Source organism: Lynx canadensis, chromosome D2, assembly GCF_007474595.2.
Source record: "Lynx canadensis isolate LIC74 chromosome D2, mLynCan4.pri.v2, whole genome shotgun sequence".
Lineage (NCBI taxonomy): Eukaryota > Metazoa > Chordata > Mammalia > Carnivora > Felidae > Lynx > Lynx canadensis.
Genome location: NC_044313.2, coordinates 31,187,040 through 31,209,480, shown reverse-complemented (window position 1 = coordinate 31,209,480; position 22,441 = coordinate 31,187,040). Strand labels below are relative to the sequence as shown.

The 22,441-nt window shown below is 41.7% G+C and overlaps 1 protein-coding gene and 1 non-coding gene across 2 annotated transcripts in view; one reads left to right on the top strand and one right to left on the bottom strand.

Annotated features, from left to right (window-relative positions):
* Positions 1-1,683: 1,683 nt before the first annotated feature.
* Positions 1,684-1,768, top strand: TRNAQ-UUG. The gene has a single exon. It is a non-coding gene; the product is annotated as a tRNA-Gln (tRNA).
* Positions 1,769-10,801: 9,033 nt separating this feature from the next.
* ARHGAP19 (Rho GTPase activating protein 19) overlaps positions 10,802-22,441 on the bottom strand; it is a 63,002-nt gene continuing 51,362 nt past the window's right edge. The window contains exons 9-12 of the mRNA XM_030334218.1: positions 19,847-19,945; positions 14,598-14,708; positions 14,001-14,079; positions 10,802-10,806 (exon numbers count right to left, since the gene is read on the bottom strand). Of these exons, the coding sequence (XP_030190078.1) occupies positions 10,802-10,806; positions 14,001-14,079; positions 14,598-14,708; positions 19,847-19,945 (294 nt within the window). The remainder of the gene's footprint in view (positions 10,807-14,000; positions 14,080-14,597; positions 14,709-19,846; positions 19,946-22,441) is intronic.

Genomic DNA, 22,441 nt, shown 5'->3' with positions numbered 1-22,441 from the left:
CAGCTACATTTTTATCCATACAGAAACTACAGGACACACACACATACCTTATTATGAATTCATTAACTTAAAAAAGATCTTGATGGATCACAACACGGACAAACACTGAAGGGCAGCATCGCCTCTGGGAGAAGCAGGCCATGCTCGGTGCACACCCTGACTTGAAGTCCCCTTGTAGCAAATCCCAGCAGCCCCCAGGGCTGTGCACACCAGGAGCAGAGGCATTCCCATGGCCAGCCATAGCAGGCAGGAGCCAATCCCAGAGAAGCCGGCGGCTAAACCTTTTACCACCTTTCCTGTGACCTTCCCTCCCCTCTCCAGGGTGGTCTCATGACTAAAGGAAAAGAGAAGATGTGGCCACAGATGCCACTGGAGTTGAGGAGTAGGTTCTGGGAAAGAAGGGACAGCTTAGGATTAGAGCCCCAGAGGCTCTGGAACACAGCAATATAACATGAGCCATTTACGTAAATTAACCTTTTCCAGTGACCATGTTAATTAAAAAGGTGAAAAAAAGAAACAAGTAAAATTCATTTTAGTGGTATAATTTATTAGCCCAGTATATCCAAAATATCATTTCAACATGTAATTCTTATAAAAATGGAGACATTTTCACATGCTGTTTTCCTTACTAAGGCTTTGAATTCTGGGGTGTATTTCACACGGAGAGCACATCGCAGTTCAGACTGCCATATTTCAGGTTCTCGATATCCTCTTAAGATGAGGGGCTACCATATCCAACAGTGCCTGTGAGAGAGCAAAGAAATGAGCAGTTCCCAGCAGTCAGGGGAAGGGGGTGGTTATGGTGGACACCCCCCTCCTGCATCCGAATGCCATTCCTGACAGGCACGCCTCCTGTCTCCCAGAGCCAGCACTGAGAAGCTCAGGAGAACGTCCTACGCAGACCCAGGGCCCCGCCAGGAGATGCGCAGCAGTATCACACAGAGGATGCCGAGTGGAGCTCGTGGGCCAAATCCAGGCTGTGGAGGAGTTGTATTTGGCTCCTATGCCGTTTTTCAATCTCTTGAAGCAGTTGTTTTCACAACCTTGTATTTCCCTCCTGGCTCTTTTAGACACTGGGTATGTAACTCCTGTATGAGACCACAGTTCTTGAAGTCAGGCAGCCCTGCATGCTAATCCTGACTCTACTGCTTTTTAGCTGACACTGGATACATTAAACCCTTCCTATGTCTCCTATTATAAAATTGGAGAGAACAATACTTTACAGACATGTGTGACTTTAGTGAGATAAGGCATTCATTGGCTAGCACGAGGCTTCGTACATTGTAAGTACTTGATAAATGGTGGCATTAGTGTTTCATTCACAGGAGGCTTGACCTCCTTAGAGCCCCTACCATAGTCTTATTTCAATATGGGAAATTGGGAAGTTCATGGACAGGAGCAGCTCTTAAAAGCAACCTCTACTTGCCTACACCAATGTTGACGAACGGCTTCTGCACTAACAACCTTTAGACAGTCTGTTTCTTTTCTCTGTGGTTCAACTGAATTAAGCAGCCCTCAGTACCAAGGCACCACAAATTTTAAAAGGCTTATTTCTGGGAACGAAAGCAGAAGCTAGCAATGACACCAGTGGCTCCTCCTGCTAACCTCCATCCTGGTTCCAAGGTAGAAGACTTGGGGTCTGGGCACCAGATGCTGCTGATAAAAGATACTAATGATCGGGGTGCCTGGGTGGCTCAGTCGGTTGAGCATCTGACTTTGGCTCAGGTCATGATCTTACAGTTTGTGGGTTCGAGCCCCACGTCAGGCTCTGTGCTGACAGTTCAGAGCCTGGAGCCTGCTTTGGATTCTGTGTCTCCCTCTCTCCCCCTCCCCTGCTCACTCTCTGTCTCTCTAAAATGAATAAACGTTAAAAAAAAAAAGATATTAATGATCAAGTTGGAACAAATCTTGGCCATTGCTCCACCCCAATTTTTGTTTTTGCTTTTCATGGAGAAATTAAGGGGCTGGGACTTAAAAACATCTAAACAATCATGATGAACTCCACACCACAACCCTCTAGCCTGGGGTTCAGGCTCCTTACCATCCCCACCGCCATATGCCTTTACTTATTTTTCATTTTTTAATTTTTTGAGACAGTGAGAGCAAGGGAGGGGCATAGAGAGAGGGGTACAGAGGATCCCAAGCAGGCTCTGCGCTGACAGCCACGAGCCCGTTTGCAGGCTTAAACTCACAAACTGTGAGATCATGGCCTGAGCCGAAGTCGGACGCTCAAACAACTGAACCACTCAGGCACCCCCACCATATGCTTTTAATTCAGAGATGTAGGTAGGAGCAAAAAGCGGGCAGCCCACCCCGGGGGACAGAGGCCACAGAACTAGCCCAGGAGGAAGGGGAGGCTAAGGAAACCTTTTCCCAGTTCTGTTTCCCATCTTCCCTTTCTGCTATTTAATGCATATCTTGCTTCTTCATTCCTTTCTACAATTCAAGTATTGATAATGTGCCCAGCACTGTACTAGGCATTTTGAACCTCCTCCTATTTTTCAAAATAACTCTTGTCTCCTCCACACCTTTTTCTTTCCTTTTGCATTACTCAGTTTCCCATGTGCTATCTATGAGTCTCTCCATGATTCACTCTCTGGAAAAAGATGTGGCTCCTTTCTTTACAGTAAATAATATATGAGTTGGCCCCTGGGGGCTGGGGAGAGGGACAGACAGTTCTGTGCAGCACCCAGGGAGCCTACATGGCAAACAAGGAGCACATGGGTAGGTAATGGAGTAAAGACAACTGCAGCGGTTTTATTTCAGTACAGATTTAAGTAACTCCTTTGTTATCAAAAATAACTATGTCAGCATCAATAACCTGCTGCTTATAAAATGTATTCTTGGCAGAGACAGAGAGAGAATTAACATCTAATGAATACTTGCCATCTGCCAGGCAGAGTGGAAGTCTCGTGCTTCTTGGTATTTTAGTGGTCAAGGACTCCTCTGGGATTCTTGTGGAAGCTACAAAATCTCTCCCTTAGAAAAATTCAAACGTACACAAAATTTTACATAGAATTACAAGGGCAAACAATGTTCCAAAGCACAATCACAGACCCCAGACTAAAACTTCTTGCGAGGGGCACCTGGGTGGCTCAGTCAATTAAGTGTCCGACTCTTGGTTTCACCTCAGGTCATGATCTCATGTTTTGTGGGTTCGAGCCACACTAACAGCATGGAGCCTGCTTGGAATTCTCTCTCTTCCTCTCTCTGCCCCTCCCCCACTTGCACTTTTTTCTCTCTCAAAATAAACATTAAAAAAAATTGGGGCAGATGAACATGAGGGAAGGGAAACAAAAATAATATAAAAACAGGAAGGGGGACAAAACAAAAGAGACTCATAAATATGGAGAACAAACTGAGGGTTGCTGGAGGGGTTGTGGGAGGGGGGATGGGTTATATGGGTAAAGGGCATTAAGGAATCTACTGAAAGCATTGCTTCACTATATACTAATTTGGATGTAAATTTTTAAAAATAAAAAATAAATTAAATACTTCAAAAAAGAAAAAAAATTGGGCACGTGGGTGGCTCAGTTGGTTAAGCGTCCGACTTTGGCTCAGGTCATGATCTCACGGTTCGTGAGTTCGAGCCCTGCATCGGCCTCTGTGCTGACAGCTCATTGCCTGGATCCTGCTTCAGATTCTGTGTCTCCCTCTCTCTGCCCCTCCCCTACTCGTGCCTCTGTCTCTCCCTCTCTCTCAAAAGTAAATAAACATTAAAAAAAATTAAAAAAAATTAAAAAAGACTTTTCTGCCAAGCCCTTACATCTGAAAGCATAGCATTATTGAGACAAGATGCCATTATCCCCACCTGACAGATGAGGGTACATCCCCAAGGTCATATACATCATAAGTGGCAGAAACACTTCAACCAGGTTGTCTAAACACCTCAACTTGTTACCCTAGATGAAAATATCAATCGTTTTTTACTGTCATTATAACCGTCATTCCCTTTTTTTTTTTTTTAAGATTTTAAGTAATCTCTTCGCCTGATGTGGTGCTCGAACCCACAACCCTGAGATCAAGAGTCACACGCTCCACCAACTGAGCCAGCCAGGCACCCCATCATTCCTTATCTTTACACGAGGAAATAAAATCATGTGAGAGACTGAATCTGTGCAAAACATTCTAGACTCAACCACAGGACGCCAGAAAGCTCAGACTTCCCAGAGGTTCCAATCCCATTTCTTATCAGCCAAAAGCCCCACTCCCTGCGAACTTCATCTACTCAGCTAGAAAACAAGCCAGAGGTGATTTTCTTAGACAGGTTTCATATTCCTCAGAATAAGAGGCCAACCTCTTTGTCAATATCTCAATAAAACTAAGGAGAAAAAATTTTTTAAGAAACAATCTCTCCTTAAGACAATCTATCAGTGAAAATTGGAATTAAGAGACCAGTCGGGGCGCCTGGGTGGCGCAGTCGGTTAAGTGTCCGACTTCAGCCAGGTCACAATCTCGCAGTCCGTGAGTTCGAGCCCCGCGTCAGGCTCTGGGCTGATGGCTCAGAGCCTGGAGCCTGTTTCCGATTCTGTGTCTCCCTCTCTCTCTGCCCCTCCCCTGTTCATGCTCTGTCTCTCTGTGTCCCAAAAATAAATAACGTTGAAAAAAAAAATTTTTTTTAAAAAAAAGAGACCAGTCAAAGCCTATGGATATGAAACAAAAGATTTAATTTCAGAATATTACATGAATAAAAAAGACAGTGCATATGGTTGTTTCTTTACAGTTACATAGATCTATCCGATATATAGTCAAATAAGAATGATATACAAAAAATGGTGAAACAGTTAAGAAACCTTGTTTCCGTGTTGAGGGAGCTCAGGGAGAATGGGAGGGCAACCCCTGCTATGAAGGGCCCCGGGGGCAGGAGCGTTTTTTTCCCAATAGGCTCTGCCAGGCTCCCAGCAAGTGTGGGCGAGCGCTCTGCTCAATGGCTCTCTAGCCCCCAGGCTGTGGCCTCGAACACTCCAGCTTCCATGGCAACGCAAGCGCTCAGACTATCACCACCCCACCTCCTCACTAGCCCCTGCACTGACTCTCCACTACACGTTGGCATTGGCTGCTAAGGAAGCTAGCTTTTCCCTGGGGAGTTTTAGATTGGGTTAATTACCACTGGTTTGAAAAGCTTGTGCATCTTAGGAACCCAAATCTTCCCCAGATTCTAGAGCAATCTTGCCAAATGCCGGTATCCAGGTTTAGATCAAGGTCTTGTCTTCAGTGCAAAAGCTTCAGGGTGGAGGGGACAGGGATGAGGTTCTCCCTGGGAAAAGGGAAATCTACTTAGAAAAGACCTTCCAGCATTTGCATGAGGCCCTGTGTGAAGTAAGGAAGCAGCGAGAGTCTAGAGAAGTCCATTCCCAAAGATGGCTGCCCCAGGTAAGCATGGGCCACACAGCTGGTCACTTCGAGGCACAGTTGCGATGACCACAGCTTCTCCTAGGAGGCAGTATTTTAAACCATATCCTAACAGAGGCTCCTGCGAGGGAAGCTGCACAAAAACACTGCTATCCGGGAGGAAAGGCTCTGCTCCGACACTCTGGGATCTGCTGGCTTCCTCACAGGCCAACAAAGGGCTGCCTCTGCAGTGGTCATCGCCGTCAACAGCCCTGCACTGCTCCATTTCCCAAGGGTGCTCCCTTGGCATTCCTGACAGACCCTAGAAAGATATTCAGGGTGAAGAGTGTGTGGAGGACCAACTGCCGCTTCAGTTACGATTTGTAAACAACCATCTCCTTTGACATGTTTTGGCACTCAGGTATCATCAGTATCTTCTAATCTTCTTTCGCTGCGGCAGTGGAGTTTTTCAAACCAGACTCACTGATCCCAGTGCAAAAGTCTGTCATTATAAAAGGTCAGAAACCCCAGTGACTATGGTTTTCACTGATTCACCCAGTGATGTGAATCAAGGCGGTGCTCTGTGTTTCCATGCTCATGCCCACTGGCACAAATACACTGCCCTGCACTGACGTATCAGAATCCATCACAACTGACCCCAGAAGGAAATGAAATCTTAAAAATCATAAGAAGAGGCATTTCCAAAGAGACTGTTCCAACATGAAAAATAAACATAACAGATTAAAAAAACATCTTATAGATTAAAAAACTGTTAAATACTGGCTCAAGAATACCCGCCCACCAAGTCAGAAGAGAGACAGTACCCTTCTGTGGCAAATGACAAAGGGCTTTGTCTTTGAGTTCTCCGTAAGATTCCACAGGATTAGAACGCTTACATATTATAAGGCAGAAGGTTATACTGTTTATTTCTCAAATTTGGATTCCAACTGGATCACAGCTTCTGTTAAAAAATTACCTATCACACCCTTTAAGCAAGGGAAAGTATATTTAATAAATAACTTAAATGAAACACACATACCCGAATACACACATAAATTGCCCAAGGAAGCGAGCTATATAAAAGCATGTGCATGTGGCAAGCATCTTTCTCACCATCCTGGTGCCAGAACACTACCCTGGGGTATCAATTCCATCCAACCAAAGAAAGTCTCCTAAATCTCAGCCACCTTCCTCAAATAGAACGCCAGAACAAACCTGATGAGAGGGAGCTATCAGGTCACTGCCCTGCTCTCTCCACCTGATGCCAGGCATGTTTAACCGACCACGCCACTCTGGGATGAAACATTTAGACAAATAAAGAAACGAACTACAGAGTTAAGGGAGAGCATTACTTCAGTCTGGTCATACTGAAAGCAGCGTCTGTTTGCATTCACTGGTAGCTGGTGCTTATTTTCTCAATAAGAAAAAAGCCAAATAGAAATCTACATAAGTGAATTTGCTAAAAATATTTTTAAGAATGACATAAAACTGTTTTAGAGAAAAGGGATTCTACGCAGGTTTATACTCCTCACCATCTACCGTTCACAATCCATTGAATTGGAAAGCCAAATTTTACATTTCCCTTCACTACTGCTGTTACAGCAGCAAATGAAACAGGAGGCACGGAAGAGAGGACTGACACCTGGACACAAAACCAAAGCATGCTCCCCACAGAGTCATCTTCCGTTTGAGGAGAAACGCAGCCTTTTCAATAGTTTGAAGATAGTCAGCAAATCATACTTTGCCGGGCAACTGCTTCCGCACAGAGCCTGACTCAGCTCCAGCACAGGGCAAGAGCGGCCGCGCAGCTTAATAGAGCAGGCCCGCTCCGAACGTCCCCGCCGGCCACACACCGCTCTCCGGGTGAGTCCGAACACCGGATCAAAGCCATGCCACCGCTCACCTCCAACGCACAGCACGTGAACATCCCCAACCAGGTCAAAGCCCCAGCCCCACCTCCAGACCACTCCCTTGCCCATCCTGACGAGGAGGGGGCAGCGCAGCAACCCTCCTCAAGCACTGGTGATAAGCCTTAACTGCTTCCAAAGGAGAACATGCTCCTTTAAATCCTCCCAACCCTGCAGAGTGATGCTGGCTTCCTCCCTGTGGCTCCAGCTTGCTCTCAGGAGACAGTCCAGCCCGCACACACCATCCCTTAGAAGGATGCAATATAATCCCGTCCACAAGGAGTCACCACGGTCATAAAGCCAGCTGGCCCCATCCTAGTCACACTCCAGAGCTTCCACTACATTCAGATGTATCAGCAAACCTCTATTAAGCCATCAGTGACTTTCCTTGAGTCACAGTGATTCGGCACAGAAGTACTGGCACCAGAGATGTTTTAGGTGAGAGGAGACTGAATGAAGGAGACGAGTTCAGCAACCACACAATTACTTTGGCATCACTGAGGAAAGGGGAAGAGAGGGAAGGAGGAAGAGATGCAAGGAGGGAGGAAGAGACAAAGTTTAACAAATGACATTTGTTAAAATATTCTATCATTCTGAATTCTCCCTTTTCAATGCCACAGGCCAAATACCCTGCAATCTCAGGCCCAAGAAATAATTTGTAAATTTCTGGGAAAGCTGTTAAGTTCTTTGGACACAAATGATATTGAGGAGTACAGCCGCATGAGACAAAGAGCTTTCCCAAAGCTTAAGGTGAAAAAGAAGGGAAAGACACCTGTCTTAGAGGCGATTTAGAGTACCTATCCGAAAAATGGCTTTAAAAAAGACAACAACAAACAAACAAGAAACAACCAAAATACCCCCAACACTAACAAAACAGAGAAAAGCCCCAAATATCAGTTAAAAATAGTATCAACCCACTAGGATTGACAGTACTTTTTAAAAAAATCACTGACAGTTGAGCACAACTTTCATATTTTTAAAAATAATATCTGCCTGAACAAATACATGGAATGAGCACTGAAGCCCACCTGGTCCTGCCCATTTACTGCGCTGTGTGAGCTGGTTGGCTAGTTCAGTGGTTTCCCCATGATATTTTCAAAGACAGAGAAAGAGAGAGATGCCAGCACTCATTCAGTAGGCAGAGTCTATAGACATTATCCAGTGAGTGGGGTTAGAGGTGTCAGTCAGGTCACAGGATTAGGTGACTCTCACAATTCAAAATGCAGCAAGCAGGCTGCAAGTCCAAGCTTCTCCACGAGCGGTAATGATGCCTGGCCCACTAAAGAGAAAATTCTGGGTGGACAACAGGAGAGCTCTGGGTCCTTCAGGGGAACCCTAGGCTGAAAGAAAAACAAGAACATTAAGCACATTTATAAACATTTCTTTTTGCAAACATCCCACCTAAAAGCTAGAGAATCTACACTTAATATTTCTACAAACTGAAGGTTCAATAGCTTGAGAATTTCTGACTCTCTATCAAATAAACATCACTTTGTCCACTTGCCCTAATCTCAGTTCATTGTAACAACTTGGGACACCTGGGTGGCTCAACTGGTTAAGCATACAACTTCGGCTCAGGTCATGATCTCATGGTTCGTGAGTTTGAGCCTCACATCAGACTCTGTGCTGACAGCTCAGAGTCTGGAGCCTGCTTCGGATTCTGTGTCTTCCTCTCTCTCTGCCCCTCCCCCACCTCTCAAAAAATAAAGATTAAAAATAAATAAATTAAATTAACTAAATTAAATTAAATTAAAAATGCAATGACAATAACAGCTACCACTTTACTGCTCTGGTTTCTTATATACCTTATCTCATTTATCTTCATAACAATTTGTGCATGAGATAACACTCTTGCCATTTTACAGGTGAAGAATCTGAAGCCTACACAAGTTAACTTGCCCCAAGATAAATAGCTATTGAGCAGCAAAGCTGGGAAATGAACCAAAGCCTAACTGAATGCAGAGCTCATGTTCTTACCACTACTACGCCTCTCACCAGCAAATGTTTACTAAATGCCTACTAGATGTCATTACTGGGAGAAAAAGAACAGGAGACAGGAGACCACAAATATATTCTTAAGTCTGGCCCTGTCTTTCAGAAAAGAAACTAGCTACAGATATTAGATGATACAAGTGAAGTAAATAATGACGATAAATCATACTAAATGTCAACATTTTAGTAGTGTCCACAAGAATCCAAAGGAAAATGCACATCTGGCTGGGTTAGCCAAAGAAGGTTTCAAAGGGGAGATGTGTGGTTCAGGTTAGGCTTTGAAGAATGGGTAAGATTCTAACTACTGAAAGTAATGCTCATTAATAAGGAAGTGCTACATCAGCAATTCTCATCTGGGGGTCCCCAGAGGACACTTGGCAATGTTTGGAGGCATTTTGGGTTGTCAAAACTGGGGGAAGGGTGCTACTGGCATCTAATGGGTAGAGACTAAGGGATGTTGCTAACCATGGTACAATGTACAGGGTAGCTCATACAACAAACAATTATCTGACCCAAAATGTCCACAGAAGCAGGTTGAGAAACCCTCTGCTAAATAAATCTCTTTGGAGAGAGTGTTCTTTTTTTTTTTTTTTTCCTTTTTAATTTTAGAGAGAAAGCGCAGGTGCACATAAGGTGGGTAGGAGGGGCAGAAGGAGAAAAAGAGAGAATCTTAAGCAGGCTCCACACTCAGCCTGATGCGGGGCTCAATTCCATGACCCTGGGATCATGACCTGAGCCAGAATCATGTCAGATGCTCAACCGACTGAGCTACCTAGGTGTATGTATATATATATATATATATATATATATATATATATATATACACACACACACACACACATATGTATATATGTATACACACACACACACACACACACACACACACACACAGTGGAGTATTACTCAGCAATCAAAAAGAATGAAATCTTGCCATTTGCAACCACGTGGATGGAACTGGATGGTATTTTGTTAAGTGAAATTAGTCAGAGAAACAAATATCATATGACTTCACTCATATGAGGACTTTAAGAGACAAAACAGATGAACATAAAGGAAGGGAAACAAAAATAATATAAAAACAGGGAGGGGGACAAAACAGAAGAGACTCATAAATATGGAGAACAAACAGAGGGCTACTGGAGGGGTTGTGGGAGGGGGGATGGGCCAAATGGGTAAGGGGCACTAAGGAATCTACTCCTGAAATCATTGTTGCACTATATGCTAACTAACTTGGATGTAAATTTTAAAAAATAAAAAATAAAATCAGGAAAAAAAAAGAAAACTTCACAGTACTTTCTATTATAGCATTTTTGGCTAAGATTTAAACAGGAGAAACCTGGAGCTTCGATGTATAACTTGAAAATTTGTAATTTTTCACAGCAGTTTTTAATCCAAAGAATTTTGAATAAAATCTAATTATGGGGAAAAAATACGAATAAAGATTTCCAAATAACTATTAAAAAAATTTAGTTATATTCATTGCATTAAAAGAGTCAGACAGCAGGTAAGTGGATTTGTGTCCTTGGAAACTGGAAGAGAATTCAGATCTGGAGATGCAGGTCTGGCAGCAGTTATCCTAAAGAGAGAATAGAGCGGTGGATTAGCCCAAGCTGCTGAGAGGGAAAAAGCAAGAGCAGAGATAAGCAGGGAACTCAAGACAGATCACTTAAAAACAGGAAGCAGAGGTAGACCAGCAACAGTAAGCCACCACAGAAGTGGAAAAGAATTAACAAGGAAGGAGAATAAGAATAGGATATCATCATGACAGCCAAGGAAGGCTTTTCAAGATGGAGGAAATGACTAAGGGGAGGGCAAAGCGAAAATGCCACTGCCTAATCCAATCAAAGGTGCTCATTATCTGTGGGCTCCCACTATTCTGAATCCTTAACATTTTTTTTTTTTTTAATTTTTAAGTAGGCTCCACGCCCAACATGGGGCTTGAACTCACGACCCTGAGATCAAAAGTCGCATTCTCAGGGCACCTGGATGGCTCAGTTGGTTGAGCGTTCAGCTTCAGCCCAGGTCAAGATCTCGGAGTTCGTGAATTTGAGCCCCGCATACGGCTCACTGCTTTCAGTGTGGAGCCCACTTTGGATCCTGTGCCCTCCTCTCTCTCTGCTCCTCTACCGCTCATGCTCTCTCCCTGTCTCTCTCTCTCTCAAAAAGGAATCAACATTAAAAAGAGAGAGAGTTGCATGCTCTACCAAGTCAGCCAGGCACAACTGAATCACTAACATTTTTGAGAATCTAACAAAACTATATATTCTGTCCTCCAAAAAAACGTACATAGGCATCTACAAATGAAATAACATTAACAATACTAGGAACTTTATCAGAGTCTTTAGAAGGTCCACAGGAACAGCTCAAGAACCCTTGCTCTAAATCTTCTTGGTAAGGGGCACCTGGGTGGCTCAGTCAGTTAAGTGTCCGACTTCAGCTCAGGTCACAATCTCATGGTTCGTGGGTTCGAGCCCCACATTGGGCTCTGTGCTGACAGCTGACAGCCTGGAGACTGCCTCGGATTCTGTGTCTCCCTCTCTCTCTCTGCTCCTCCCCTGCTCTGTCTCTCAAAAATGAATAAAAAAAAACATTAACATTTTTTTTATAAAAATTAAAAAATCTTCTTGGTAAAATATGAACCTGGCTTCTTTTTTTTTCTTTTTTTTTTTAACTGTTTATTTTTGAGAGAGAGAGCACAAACCGGGGAGGTGCAGAGAGAGGGGGACAGAGGATCCAAAACAGGCTCTGCGCTGACAGCAGAGAACCCCATGCAGGGCTCGAACGCACTAATGGAACCATGAGATCATGACCTGAGTCAAAGTTGGACGCTCAACCAACTAAGCCAACCAGGCACCCTGAACCTGGCTTATTTCTGTAATGCATTTCTCTCTCCTGAAAGTAGAACTGTCAATATAAAAAGACTTAATATTTCTTGATTATTTTAAAAAATGAAAGCCACAAAAGGTATAATTGATACAAAACAATGTATCCTTCAAAAATAACTTATACTTAGCTTTGATTCATGGATATATAGGTTAGGTAAAAATATTTAGACACACATAACTCAAACACCCAACTTGCCTCAATCAGACAGCCCCTCCTTTAAGTCCGAAGATGGAAAGAAAAAGAGCTCAGATAATTCATTCAAGGATAAGGAACAAGACTATACTGAAATCTGGGAATGCAAGCTGGTGCAGCCACTCTGGAAAACAGTATGGAGGTTCCTCAAAAAGTTAAAAATAGAACTACCCTACAACCCAGTAATTGTACTACTAGGTACTCATCCAAGGGATACAGGTATGCTGTTTCGAAGGGACACATGCACCCCAATGTTTATGGCAGCACTACTGACAATAGCCAAAGTATGGAAAGAGCCCAAATGTCCATCGACAGATGAATGGATAAAGAAGATGTGGTATACACATACAATGGAGTATTACTAGGCATTCAAAAAGAATGAAATCTTGCCATTTGCAACTACATGGCTGGAACTAGAGGGTATTATGCTAAGTGAAATTAGTCAGTCAGAGAAAGACAGATATGACTTCACTCATATGAGGAATTTAAGATACAAAACAGATGAACATAAGAAAAGGGAAGCAAAAATATAAAAACAGGGAGGGGGACAAAACAGAAGAGACTCTTAAATATAGAGAACAAACAGAGAGTTACTGGAGGGGTTGTGGGAGGGGGGATGGGCTAAATGGGTAAGGGGCATTAAGGAATCTACTCCTGAAATGATTGTTGCACTATATGCTAACTAATTTGGATATAAATTAAAAAAAAATAAAATTAATAAAATTTTTAAAAAAGACTATACTGAAATCTAATCTTTTAGAAAAGAATAAAGATTTATCCATAAGGATTGGATTTTTGTTCTCTTTCTATTGCTGATATCTCAAATCATAATTATGCTCAGGTCTCATTAGTAAAGTGCACATGTCAAACCAGAGATCACTTCATCTGCCACAGGAGCCTTTTAAAATAAGACCAAGTCTCAACCATTTTTCTCTAGTCACACTAGCACTACTTGTCAATGCTTCTAAAACACTATTTCAATGAAGCCTCACAAGATATCTGTGAACTAGATATAACTATTATCCTTATTTTCAGAGAAGGAAACAAGCTCAGAGAGAATGAATGGTCTTCCTGGGCCAGAGGAATAATGCCTTAAATCAGGTCTAACAACAAGTCCCCTGGTCCTCCCAGTGAGCCACACGGCTTCTTCAGAGGAAAGCACAGCAGCCGCTACTTTTCATCCCCAAGCCTCGGGCAACTGGGAGTCAGTGCCAAATAATCTTTTTTGTTCTAAGTATCGTCTGAAATATGTTGTATGATATGATTTCCAGGATCTGTCAGCTGTTTATTCACTGAAAGCCTCACTGAGTAAACAAGGCCAAAGTCTACACAGAAAGAGAACAAAACTATTCCATGTTTATTGAGCATATTCTTAGCACTTCTGTACTTGGTTTCACAAATTAGTTTACACTTGCTTTAAATTTTCTTAACAAGTATTCTTAAGATTTTGTTCACATGTGTCCCATCTGTCCAAGAATGCAGGGACCATGGGGGCTGTCTTCACAGCTCTGCACCTCAGCATCGGGGACAGCGCTAGGTATGTTATCAATAACCATCTGCTAAATGAACTCAAGGGCAAAGACCCAGTCTTGCTATTTTACATTGCTTCTGACACTGGGAATTCAAAAACTGCTCCTGACTGACTAAATGCAGAAAGGACTTACATTCAGTAAGAATAAATATAATCAGTACCTTTTTTCCCCTCTTTCTTCCCCTCAGACCACTTCAATCTTGTTGGCATCAATGTGACAGCTGGAGAACCAGGAAATAACTGTAACAAGAAAATTTTATAGTGGCTTAAATGTGCTTATATCATTCTTATACATGGACTACTAACAGAAGAATTATTTGCTTGTTCCATTTCAGTGTGAAGAGTTTCACGGAGGCAGATTGTATTTATATCACTAACCTTAATTGATTTTATTGCTGGCTTGATGAAGCAGCATGTCTAGTATACCTGAGACTACCCAACAAGTAATGCAGTGTCAAGCAGGCCCAGCTCAGTGTTACCTGCCCCCTAGAGTCTCCCCGTAAGGACTGGAATAGTTCCAGCACTTTGTGGAGCCATTTCACCATATTTGTCACCTCTGCGTATGACTGGCTATACTCTCCTGGAACTCCACATGTGTTTGTTTTGACCATCAACATACGTGAAAGGACTGAAGAAAAGGCATAGTTTCATGGCCCAGAGAAACACAACAGGAAATAAAACAGATGACAGACAGTATAGCAATATTTCTCCTTTCTACAAATGTACACAAAGAGAAAGTCTGAAGAACAGGATCTTACTAAGTTCATATTTTCTTTGCTGGCTCTCTTCAGTTCACCCATGGCTATAGATTCCGGAGTAGGGTACTTGTTTTTCTTTTCTGACATCATCTGATTTCCCAGGACCTTCCGCTGATTTAGGAAGAGAAAATATGTGATTTATAAAGATTGACTCTATCTGTATAATAGCTATACTGATCTTTTAAACTACAGTTTCTTTCTTTTTTTTTTTTAAGTTTATTTATTTTGAGAGAGAGAGAGAGAAAACGAGCAAGTAGGGGAGGGGCAGAGAGAGAGGGAGAAGGAGGATCCAAAGCTGGCTCCATGCTGTCAGTGCAGAGTCTAACATGGGGCTTGAACTCACAAACCATGAGATCATGACTTGAGCCAGATGCTTAACTGACTGAGCCACCTAGGTGCTCCACTACAGTTTCTTAGTTTAAAATTTTTTGAAACAAATAAAAAAGTTACAAAAATTAAAATAACTAAAAATTAAAAATTAAAAAATTTCAGCTTTCTGATAAATTCTGCCAGGGCATCTTATACAAAGGAGTCCAAAGCATGTTACAAAAAACCTTGAAATTATTGCCTTTCTTTAGGTGATCACTTTTCCTCTACATTTAAAATAGCTGAAATGTAAGAAGCAATTTTATAGTTGACTTAAACTAGCTAATGCAGGCCAATTACAGTGTGTTTCTAAGAACATTAAAAAAAAAAAAAAAACCACCAGTTATTTACCAATATAATTTTTTTCCCAAAGACATGTGGTCTCTGGCAGCTATTAAGAGTCCCCTCCCGGGGCACCTGGGTGGCGCAGTCGGTTAAGCGTCCGACTTCAGCCAGGTCACGATCTCGCGGTCCGGGAGTTTGAGCCCGGCGTCGGGCTCTGGGCTGATGGCTCGGAGCCTGGAGCCTGTTTCCGATTCTGTGTCTCCCTCTCTCTCTGCCCCTCCCCCGTTCATGCTCTGTCTCTCTCTGTCCCAAAAAAAATAAATAAACGTTGAAAAAAAAAAGAGTCCCCTCCCTACTAAAGGACACTTCTGCAAGGTCCACTCTACAGCCTCCCTGTCACATCCTCATACAGGATTAGGAAATTTGGGGAGAGTCTTTAAGAGTTTCTAATACAGCCACAAGAGCATGCAGGTCTTCTTAAGAGGGTCACATGCCTATATTGTCATTCAGAGCAGGACAAAAAGCCCTTTCATCTCTGAACAGCTTAGAAGCTCACCTAACCTACTGTAACAGCTGACAGTGACAATTCTATCATCTTTGAGGAAATCTTCCCGTTTTTCTTCTTAGATTAAGTTTAAATCCCAAAAAAGGAATGTAACAAAACTAAAAGATTAAACTTTACAATATAAATTTTAGCAGCAATATTAAGAATATTCCAATGCATGGGGCGCCTGGGTGGCGCAGTCGGTTAAGCGTCCGACTTCAGCCAGGTCACGATCTCGCGGTCCGGGAGTTCGAGCCCCGCGTCGGGCTCTGGGCTGATGGCTCAGAGCCTGGAGCATGTTTCCCTCTGTGTCTCCCTCTCTCTCTGCCCCTCCCCCGTTCATGCTCTGTCTCTCTCTGTCCCAAAAAATAAATAAACGTTGAAAAAAAAAAAAAATTTAAAAAAAATAAAAAAAAAAAAAAAAGAATATTCCAATGCAGGGGCACCTGGGTGGCCCAGTCAGTTAAGCATCTGGACTCTTGATTTAGGCTCAGGTCATGGTCTCAAGTTTGTGAGTTTGAACCCCGTGTCAGGCTCTGCGCTGACAGTGGAGAGACTGCTTGGGATTCTCTCTCTCTCTCACCCTCTCTCTCACCCTCCCCCACTCTCTCTCTCTCTCAAAATAAATAAACTTTAAAAAAAAGAATATTCCTGGGGCGCCTGGGTGGCTTGATCGGTTAAGCGTCCGACTTTGGCTCAGGTCATGATCTCATGGTCCGTGAGTTCAAGGCCCACGTCGGGCTCTGTGCTGACAACTCAGAGCCTGGAGCCTGTTTCAGATTCTGTGTCTCCCTCTCTCTCTGCCCCTCCCCTGTTCATGCTCTGTCTCTCTCTGTCTCAAAAATAAATAAACGTTAAAAAAATAAAAAAAAAAAGAATATTCCAATGTAATAAATTATTTACATGAGAGGAATTCTGGAGGAAAGGGTCTAGCCCAAAAAAAAGGGATCAAAGCAGAATATAAATCAAATACCTAAAACATAGAAGTACCAGAAAAATGAGACCACTACATCTTCCTTTCTGAAATCAGGTATCACCTCAGAAAAGCTGAAATGGGGATCCTAGGAGCCATAGGACAGGCTGTAAAGCTTCCAATGAACTTTTAAAAAGACATTTCATTACCCCATCTTTATTGAGCAGAAACCTCTATTATTAGCTCAAAAGTCTCTTCATTTAGAACAAAAATACTTTATCCTTCTGTTTCATAAAATTTGTTAATGTTTGTATTTAAAGTTGCTGTTCTAAAATGTTTTCTCCTGGCAGAATTATAAACTCTATTATAATTCTAAAGCTCTAAATTCTCTCTAAGTTAAGTGGGCACTTGCCAAAAGGATATACTCTATATTTACATCTGAAGCAACACTTAGCATGACATCTAGAGCCACCGCAGAGACCTCACTAGAAAGAGAAAACTACACCATGTAGCTTCAGTTAAAGAAACATTTGTTTGACTGACACATAGAGAAATATCTGACTAACAACTTTTCTTGTTATCAATAATCTCAATGACAGGAAGTCAGAGGAAATGACAGACTTCCAAGTACAATGAACCAAAAAGGATGTTCATTTCATGAACTACACCTAAGCAGGTGAGTATACTGCTAGGGTTCTAGCAAAATAAATTACTTTTTAATTATAGTAAAATATACACAACACAAAATTTACCATTTTAACCATATTGAGTATGTAGTTCAGTGGCATTACTTCCATTCATATTGTTGTGCAACCATCACACCATCCACCTCCAGAATTTTCTCATCTTCCCAAATAGAAACTGTGTACCCACTAGACAATAATTCCCAACTCCCCCTGCCCCAAACCCTTAGCCCCTAACAACCACCATTCTACTTTCTTTCTCCATGAATTAGACTATTCTAGGTCTCTCGTATAAATGACATCACATAGTACGTGTTCTTTTATGACTGGTTTATTTCATTTGGCATAATGTCCTCACGGTTCATTCACGTTGTAGTATATGTCAGAACTTCCTTCCTTTTTAAGGCTGAAGAGTATTCCACTGCGTGTGTATACAACATTTCGTGTATCCATTCATCCGTCAACAGATACTTAGGTGGCTTCCACCTTTTGGTTGTTGTGAATAATACTGCTACAAACATGGGTGTACAAATATCTGGTTCTTACCCTTGCTTTTGATTCTCTTGGGTGTGTACCCAGAAGTGGACTTGCTGAATCATATGGTAAAATCCTTTTAATTTTTTGAGGAACTGCCACACTGTTATCCTTGGCAGCTGCCCCATTTTCCATTCCTACCAATAGTGCACAAGGGTTCCAATTTCTCCACATCCTCCCTGACACTTGTTCTTTTCTGTTTGTTTTTTTATTTTTTTTATGTTTATTTAGTTTTGAGAGAGAGAGAGAGAGAGCGTGAGCGGCAGAGGGGCAGAGAGAGAGGGACACAGAATCCGAAGCAGGCTCCAGGCTCTGAGATGTCAGCACAGAGCCCAATGTGGGACTCAAACTCACGGACTGCAAGATCATGATCTGAGCTGAAGTTGGACGCTTAACCGACTGAGCCACCCAGGCACCCCTGTTTGTTTGTTTTTTTAATAATAGCCATCATACTGTGTATGACTTGCTATCTCACTGTGGTTTTGATTTGCATTTCCCTAAAAGATAAGTGATATTGAGCATATTTTCATGTGTTTATTGGCATTTGTGTATCTTCTTTGGAGAAATGTCAGAGTCCTTTGCCCATTTTTTAATTTTCTTTTTCTATTGTTGTAAGAGTTCATTATATATTCTGGACTCCTTATCAGACATATGTTTTACAAATATTTTACATTCTGTGAGTTGCTCTTTCATTCTGTTGATCACAAAGGCAATTTTGATGTTAAGCAAGACTAATGTAGCAGAAGGTACTCGCCCCCCACAGATCAGGATTGAGAGTGAATTCTAAACTTCTATTAATGATAATAGCTAAGACCAAAATTAGGGCTAGATGACATAGCAATGGCTAACAACTGCAGCTTACAGAAAAAATACATATTACAAGGTCTTTATTTTTTTAGGGAATAATGTTTACTTTTAAACAGAGCTCCTTAATGTTGCTGGATTTATAGATTTTAATAACATTAAAACAATTTTTTAAAATAAAAACAGCAGAACACAGAACTGTGCTTAATCTCTCTCCAAGTTAACCAGAACGTTGCCTTAGTTTATGCCTGAAAATTTGAACCCCATAATTGGGTTATCTACTGCCACCTAATGGCAACATCCCTTAATCACAAGTTGAGATCATCCGTGGAGACCTGTGAATTCAACCTACAAGCATAGTGAGGGCAGCAACAGCACAGAAGTAGATACTGTATTTGTTTTAAAAACAAGATTTTTAAGTAATTTGATACAGAGGAAATATACAACTGATTGAAATAATAAGCTTACAAAAATTTCAGCTACCTGAAACTCACTAGGCTATCAGAAAATCCATTTTCTGGGGGCACCTGGGTGGCTCAGTTGGTTAGGTGGCCAACTTTTGATTTCAGCTCAGGTCATGATCTCACAGTTTGTGGGTTTCAAGCCCCACATCAGGCTCCACGCTGATAGCATGGAGCCTGCTTGGGATTTTCTCTCTTTCTGTCCCACCCCCGCTGGTGCACAAGCCACACACGCTCTCTCCATCTCTCTCTTCTCTCTCAAAATAAACTTCAAAAAAAAATCCATTCCCAAACCATTTGCACAAGCCTGTCAACTCCCTCACTTCTCCAAGAGCTTTTGTAAATTGTGCAGTGAAATGTGTAGCACAAAACAAAGAACTCTCTACACTGCTCAGGAATGGGACTCTGTCCTCAGCCCCCAAAGAGAAGGAAGGACCTTTCTTTTATTCTTCCCTTCTCCAATCACAGAACCCCTTCTCCAATTTGAAACAGAAAAATGCTATAAAAACTAAAAGTTTTTCCAAATTCTATCCTTAACCTCTTACAAACAAACCCTATAGGATCCCAAAGAATAGAAGAAAACTGTTTATGCATAAGAAAAGTCAGACTGTTAAATTTTCTCTAAGTCAATGCTGAAAACGACAGCACAGCATACCTACCTTGATAAGGCCACTGAAGGAACGTGAACGGGCTCTCTTCTGTACCTGAGGAGTAGAAGATTCTCGCCCTGGTGTCTGAGTCACCGACTGCTTATTAAACTAAGAGAAAACATAAACATTTTACTATTATTTCCCCCATCAAGAGATAGGATTCTGTAATCATCAATAGCTAAGTATAAATATCCAGAAAAATCCAGGAATAAGTGTGTCTCCACACATATGGATTGGTAGGTTGGCAAGCAAATCTCAAAGCAAATGATGTTGCCAAAAAAAGTCAAAAATTTTTAAATTACTCTAAGAAGACTGCACTTCATTTTCCTTTTCACATGTACTATATGAGGTTGGAAATGTTACCCCTATTTTACAGACAAGGAAACTGAGACTCTGGGAGTTATGTAATTTGTCCAAGATCTCCAGCTGGTAATCAAGACTTTTCTGCAGAAAGTACCTTGAACAAAGAGAGTGACTAGCACAACCTAAAACAGTCCTTAATTTAACATAAATTGCACACAGAATAAAAAAGTGACTAAAGCTCTTTAAATGGGCATCTGTCATGATTGCTTGCCAGCATTATTATCAGAGGAAATACATCAGAATAAAAATTTGTCGGGGTACCTGGGTGGCTCAATCGGTTAAGCATCCGAATCTTGATTTTGGCTGAGGTCACAATCTCACGGTTTGTGAGACTGAGCCACGAGTCATGCTCTGCACTGGACGTGGAGACTATGTAGGATTCTCTCTCCCCCTCTCCCCCTGCCCCTCCCCAACTTGCTCGTACCCTCTCTCTCAAAAGAATTGGCATTTTTATCAATATCAGCTCTCTGTTTAATAGTATCTAACATGGAAAAATGGAAGACCTAAGACATTATATAGTCTTATTTAATGCTTTGATTAGCCATTCATCTTCCCAGTTACAAAAAAATGACATAGTACTTAATTCTACTTATCTTCCTTTTCGACATATCGTTTTTACATGTGAATTTTAATTTTGCAAATTTTTATCAGTTCAGATTCAGTTCTGGAGACTTTAAAAAATGACACTTTTCATACATATTATATAGGTATAATATATACCTATGTTCCAAATATATACCAAATATATACCAAAATGTTCTCGACATTAATTATCTCAGCTGACAGAAAATTTAGTCACTTCTAAAGAGCTTCGCAAGCAAGCATCCCTCCGGGGTATATTGGGACAAGTGACAACCCATCATTCCTGATCATGTTGGACAGGTACAGTAAGGTGGGTTCTCTTGTATCCAGCTTGTGAGAGCATTAATAATTTTCTGGGAAGCTGTTTAGCAATGTGTGTCCAGAGTCTTTTAAAAATGCATACAGTAGCCCCCCTTTATTCATGGTTTTGCGTTCCATGGTTTCAGCTACCTGTAATCAACCACAGTCCAGAAGCAGATGATCCTCCTTCCGATGGGTCAGAGGTCAGTAGTAAGCCTAACGCTACATCATAATGCCTACATCATTCACCTCACTTCACCAAATCACATGAGCATTTTATCACTTCGCATTATCATAAGAAGGGTGAGAACACTATAGTAAGGTATGTTGAGAGAGAACACATCCACATAACTTTTATTACAGTATACTGTTATATCTGTTCTATTTTATTATTATTGTGGTTATTGTTATTGTTGTTAATCTCTCATTGGGCCTAATTTATAAATTAAACTTTATCATAAGTATGTATGTATTAAAAAAACATAGTATATATAGGGTTCAGCACTATCCACAGTTTTCAGGCATCCACCGGGGGTTTTGGAATGCATCCCCTGAAGATAAGAGGCAGGAACTACTGTATTAAAAAACTCACACCACCTATGAAGTTCTTACCAAAAAGAAAAAAACCTAATTGATATTCAAATCAGTTTCTATAATTAGATCTAACTACAAATGTATAATAAATACAGAGGATGGAGGAACATGTTAAATAAAACCGCAGAAGTGCAACCAGCAAGATCCAGTCTGTGGAAAACAATCTGGTTTCTTTCACAAATGAAGTGCAGAGAGAGAATGTGTGTATTTAAACACAAATGCGGTAACCTGGATTAGATCCTGACACAGAAAAAGGGTATTAGCAAAAGAACTGATAAAATCTGAGTAAAATCGGGGCGCCTGGGTGGCGCAGTCGGTTAAGCGTCCGACTTCAGCCAGGTCACGATCTCGCGGTCCGGGAGTTCGAGCCCCGCGTCAGGCTCCGGGCTGATGGCTCGGAGCCTGGAGCCTGTTTCCGATTCTGTGTCTCCCTCTCACTCTGCCCCTCCCCCGTTCATGCTCTGTCTCTCTCTGTCCCAAAAATAAATAAACATTGAAAAAAAAAATTAAAAAAAAAAATCTGAGTAAAATCTATCATGTTAATAGTAACATTAAGTTTTAACAATTTTTTTTTATGAGAGAGAGAGAGAGAGAACACAAGTGCGAATGAGGGAGACAGGCAGAGACAGGGGGAGAGAATCCCAAGCAGACTCCACAACGGTGCAAAACCAGACATGGGACTAGCAGAAGATCATGCATGACCTGAGCCAAAATCAAAAATCGGATGCTTAACCAACTGAGCCACCTAGGCATCCCAGTCTTAAC